The following is a 5,621-nucleotide window of genomic DNA, read 5'->3' as shown; positions in this document are numbered from 1 at the left end:
TATATACAGTTTGCTGCAGGTTTGATTTTCCCTATTATTATATATACAGTTTGTCATAAAACTTAATGTTTCTAATCCGCAAAATACAAAGATGGTATAAAATTTTTGTTAGCATGGTACTCGCGCAATATAACGACGGTAGTGAGCACGGCGATCTAGTATTGTTGGTGATGATATTATTTCTGGTGATGACGTTGTCAAATCTCAAATGGTATAGGTTTGTATAAAGGCGATAGTGGAATAATTTAAAAGATAAGGGCTTAAAATGTTAATTATTAAAATAAATGTCAATGACAATTCTGGTAATTCAAAGACAAAAATTACTAAAAATAAAAAGGTTCTTTTGCTTTATTAAGGAAAATAGAGATAGACACAAGCTGTGTTTGATTAAACTCCTCACATTTAAAAAATCCAAATACCTTAACATTAAAAAAAAAACCTCATTCGTGTATCTATTTTACGTGATAATATTATTAGAAAATAATAAAAAAAAATAATAATAATAGTTATAAATAAGGAAAAAATACTTAAATGGTCAAATTTAGGAGTTTATGTCTAATTTTAGGTACCTACATAAAAAATACAGTACCATATTTCGTCATTATTTTGTTACCTTTTAATATACTCGTATTAATTAGGAAGAAATTATAATAGTCAATCAAAACATAACAAATGTACCTAGTGGACTACACAAATTTTACTTGTACTTAATTATGAAAATAACTTTTCTTCTTATTTTTGCAATTTACATTCTTTTTTGTTTCCAAACGATTGATCTCAATGAACAAATGTATAGGCGTTGTAGTTTCTTTACAACTTGGTAGTTCAGGAGGCATATGTTGCAACATGTTATTTGTCATTTTTTAAAAATATCTCTTGTACACCACCATCAATTGCATTGTCTTCACACCTACCTTTTTATGTAAAAATTAGAATTAATACCATTATCAGGTTTTGATTCATAAACATGTGTTCTTTGGATAACATTATGAACTTCATCTACGAATAATGCAAGTTCATTATCATTAGTAACAATTAACAATCAAGACCTTGATTTTTTATATTTTTTTTAATAACTCATTTTTAAACATATATTTGATAACTAAAATAAACGGGAATTTATTTAAATATAAGTGAATATAGTAACAAATATTAACCAATTAATTCATTTTTGTCTAAAAAAATAGTAACAAACTAACTGGTAGCTGCTAGCTATAAGCTGTTAGCTGGTGGCTGAAAGCTAGAAGCTGGTAGTTGTAACTGTAAGCTGGTAAATGTAAATGGCTAATTGCTTGGAAAGTACCTCAACTTGTCACTTTTTACTTTATTGAAGTCAAAACTAAAAAGTGTCCTATGTTGGGGTCAAAAACCGGCTAAACCAACTATTATAGGTCTGTACCGGTTAAGGCATGATGTGGGACCGGTCATTACTTACGTGGCAGCCATGTGTACACCAAGAACCCCACTTAACAATATATTAGACCCATTACATCCCACTTAATGATCAAATTAAGCTTTTATCATCATCATCATCAAATAATAATTATTCACAACCTAATCATTAAAATATGGATTTTCCATGCCATTTGCAAATTGCAGACATATGCGAAACATCCAAAGATTCATATTTCCATTATGATTTTCACAAACCCAAAACACTTTGCTATACAAATACCCAGAATATTTTGCTATATTATAGATATAGATTTAGATATAGACGTGGCATTCAATACAATAAACAACACAAAAGGAATTTATCTTTCACTCATGAACAACACTCCTTGTCAATCAACACATTTCCTGTAGATCACCACCTCACCCACATCAAACGCCATTTTCGTTCAAACAACACAAAATAATAAAAACCCACAATACTTCTGATGCAAGACATTTGTTGACCAACTGAACCAAGAATATAGATATAAACATCTGTTGCCGGAAAAAAAACAACTGTCGTCGAAGATCTAATTTGCTAGAAACGAGATCTGGTATAGATCTGACCAATACTTTTCATTCCCTCTATTAAATACGAGATCTGTGAGGGTGGTTGTGGCGGCGCGATGGTGACTTTCAGCTTTTGCGGCGGAGACTACGAGACCTGGGATAGAGGCGGAGGTGGCATCGGGGGTTGGATGGTTAATGGTGGCGGTTCGTGGTGGTTTCCCGGAGCATAGTGGTGGTGTCTATCCATTTTTATAAATTTATATTTGATGATCTGATTAGAGAAGTGTGTGTTGGTTGTTGGAAATCTTGTTGAAGGTTTGATAGCTAAATAGAAAATCAAGGATATGATTTCCTTGATTAGGTTTATATATGTCGAAAGTGGGAAAGAACATCCATGGTAGATACATGAGCACTGAATTTGAATTTGTGCTATCTGATGGAAATGAAAGATTTATTTATCACTTTTTGGCTATATTTTGCTGCTTACATTTTGGTTTATTGCATTTTCTTTTTATTTCAAAAAAATTAAAAATTATTAAAATGATGATGATGACGATGGAGGTTGTTAGAATTAGAAGATGATCAGATGAGTTATTATTTGCAGATGCAAAATCCATATCATTAATATAAATTATAAAATAAATTAAAATGAAAATAAATAAAAAAAATGACTGGCTACCTGATGAAAAACTCAACATAGTTAGTTTAGCCGGTTTTTGACCTCAACATAGGATACTTTTTAGTTTTGACCTCAATAAAGTCTAAAGTGACAAGTTAATGTACTTTTCAAGCGATTAGCCAAAAAAAATACTAACTATGGGTATTTTTAGCAAAACTAACTGATAGCTGCTAGCTATAAGCTGGTGGCTGAAAGTTAGAATCTGGTAGCTGTAATTATAAGCTGGTAAATGTATTTTTTATTTGCCGGAGTAGCTGTAACTTTTAATAAAATGTGTAAAATTATCATAATAGACATAAATAAAAAATATAAAATTAAACATAGCATATACGTGCATATTCAATAAGTAATTATTAAGAAATAAAATCAACGTGATTTTTACTTTAAAAAGAAAATACATCAGTACCTTTAATGTTCAAGTTGCTCTTGGAATTAAAGACTCTTTTCAAATGCTTTGCTGTCCAAAGCATAACCACAAGCCATAAGTACCTTCCTTCTCATTTATGTTATATTAGATTGGATGTCTATCAAATATGACATCAAACCGTGTATATAAGAGGGTACCCAATGGACTCGTCCCTGAGCTCGTTTGATATCCTCAGATGAGTCCACACCATTGGATGGGACTCGTCCCTGGTTTGTCCGGGTCGTTCGTTCCTGCAGGGACGAATGTGTTTGGTTTTTTTTTTAAAATGCAACAGCTATAAATTCAAAAGGAATGAGACAAAACTAACTTTCACTATTTGGCAAGTTTAGCCCCTAAACGGCTATATAGTTCAAAACAGGTTTAAAAAAGTGACAACTATAGTCCTTAACGGCTAGTTTTTCAAAAAGGTTATATATACACTTCAAGTAAACCACCATTTGACACCACTCTTGCATATATTCAGCTATATTATACCAAAACACACTTTTGTATACATAAATCATCATGAACAACCAGTTTCATTCAAGTTTATCAACGTACACGAGACCCGATTTGTTTCCTACTGGAGACGATGATGAAGAGCTTTTTGGCATCATGTCCAAATGTGTTAACTTGCTTGAACAATGTGAATCATCAAGACCATACATACCCCGTATGGTCGTCGAAAGAGATCGATATGGTGCTGACGAGCGCCTAATGGCAGCTTACTTTAACGAAAACCCAAGGTATTTGTTGAAGAGTTTTAGGCGACGATTCCGTATGTCTAGACCTATGTTCATGCGCATTGTGAACGACATAATATCATACTCATCTCGCAATCCAGGTCATGTGCCTTTGCATTTTAAAAGAATGCAAAACAAGCAGCTTGATGCCCGAGGAATGCCTGGTTTCAGCACCATCCAAAAGTGTGTATGCGCCATACGTCAATTGGCGTATCGTTACAATCCTGACTCGCTTGACGAGTATCTACGGATGGGTGAAGAAACAGCAAGGTGTTATTTAGACTATTATTGTAAGTGTGTGTTCGAACTTTACAGGGATGAATACTTGCGTAGACTAACACCAGAGGACAGACAACGCTTGTATGCTCGACACGAAGAGCTTCATGGCTTCCCAGGCATGCTTGGAAGCATTGATTGCATGCACTTGCTTTGGAAGAACTGTCCCAAGGCATGGCAAGGTCAGTTTACGTGTGGTGATAACGGTCATCTAACCATTATGCTTGAAGCGGTAGCTTCATACGATAGGTGTATCTGGCATGCTTTTTTCGGCACAGCTGGTTCGAACAACGATATAAATGTTCTGAATCAGTCGCCTTTATTTAAGGAAATCATTGAAGATCGTGCACCTGATAGCTCGTTCACTGTTAATGGCACCTACTACAAAAAGGGTTACTATCTCGCAGACGACATTTATCCTGAATGGTTGACTTTTGTAAAGTCGTATTCATGCCCTCAAGATGAGAAGCGGAAGAAATTTAAAAAGTTTCAAGAAAGTGTCCGGAAGGATGTCGAGCGTGCCTTTGGAGGGCTTCAAAACTCATGGCACATTCTAACCCAACTAGCAAGATCAAAAAGCACGAATCGGATCACTCGAACAATGTACGCCCGTGTTATATTGCATAACATGAAGGTTCAAGACGCAGGGTACGCCATATGCTCACTTGAGGATGGAGACGAGATTGATCCAATCGTCTTACCGGAACGTACGTTCGAGGAAAGGATTGCACTTCACCAACGTACCGACAAGGAGCTTCGTGATCGCACTGTGCATCATGCTTTTCGTCATGATCTTACAAAGCATATATGGCGCCTCCCGGCTTAATGAGTGTTTTTTATAATAAACGATTGTTAATGTTTTTTTTTAATGTGTGTTTTCTTTATTTGAAGTATTGTAATGTTTTTTTTTGGTGTGTTTTTTTAAATAAATTATGTAATGTTTTTATTTTTAATGAAGTGTTTTTTATTCGTGTATGTTTTAGTTTGTTATAATTCTAGAGGATTAAAAGTGTAAAGTTTGGATAAATGGGTAGAGTTAAATAATTGGTGGGTCCAAGACTAGTCCTTGAAGGATGAGTCCATTGGGTGTATTTTGGGGGGATTAGTCCTTGGAGTGTTTTTTGCTGATGTGGCGCTGACAGGGATTAGTCTTTGGTGGATGAGTCCTCACCATTGGGTACCCTCTAATAGTATTTGAAAACGTTTGCAGGTTATTTATGTAAGTAATGCATCAAAAGCTTTTAGCTAGTTTATAATGCTAGCTTAAGCAACGTTTAGATCTAGAGCTTTTTGTTTAAGTTCAAAAGCTTGAAGCTCATTAACCAAACACAACTTTTTTAAAGGTAGGATCTTTTTCTTAAAAGCTTGAAGCTTGCAACTCCTAAAAGCTTGCTGCCAAACATACCCTATATATACATGTGTGTATAGAAATGGAGCAGGTGACTAGTTATATATTTATAGAAATAATGAAAAAACTAGTACTTCCTTGTGTAACCCATTTAAATGACACTTGTCAAGTTTTGGTTGGTTCATTTTATTTCTTACTAAAAATGTTAGGTGGTAAAAAACTTAT

The 5,621-nt window shown here is 34.3% G+C and overlaps 1 protein-coding gene across 1 annotated transcript; it reads left to right on the top strand.

The window, feature by feature from the left end:
- The first annotated feature begins 3,554 nt into the window (after positions 1-3,554).
- On the top strand, positions 3,555-4,874 carry LOC122581401. The gene has a single exon (XM_043753627.1). It carries the CDS (start codon positions 3,555-3,557, stop codon positions 4,872-4,874), a length of 1,320 nt encoding a protein of 439 aa, XP_043609562.1.
- The last annotated feature ends 747 nt before the right edge of the window (positions 4,875-5,621 follow it).

The sequence above is a fragment of the Erigeron canadensis genome, chromosome 9 (assembly GCF_010389155.1).
Source record: "Erigeron canadensis isolate Cc75 chromosome 9, C_canadensis_v1, whole genome shotgun sequence".
In the NCBI taxonomy this organism is placed as follows: Eukaryota; Viridiplantae; Streptophyta; class Magnoliopsida; order Asterales; family Asteraceae; genus Erigeron; species Erigeron canadensis.
This window is presented reverse-complemented; position numbering and strand designations above follow the sequence as displayed.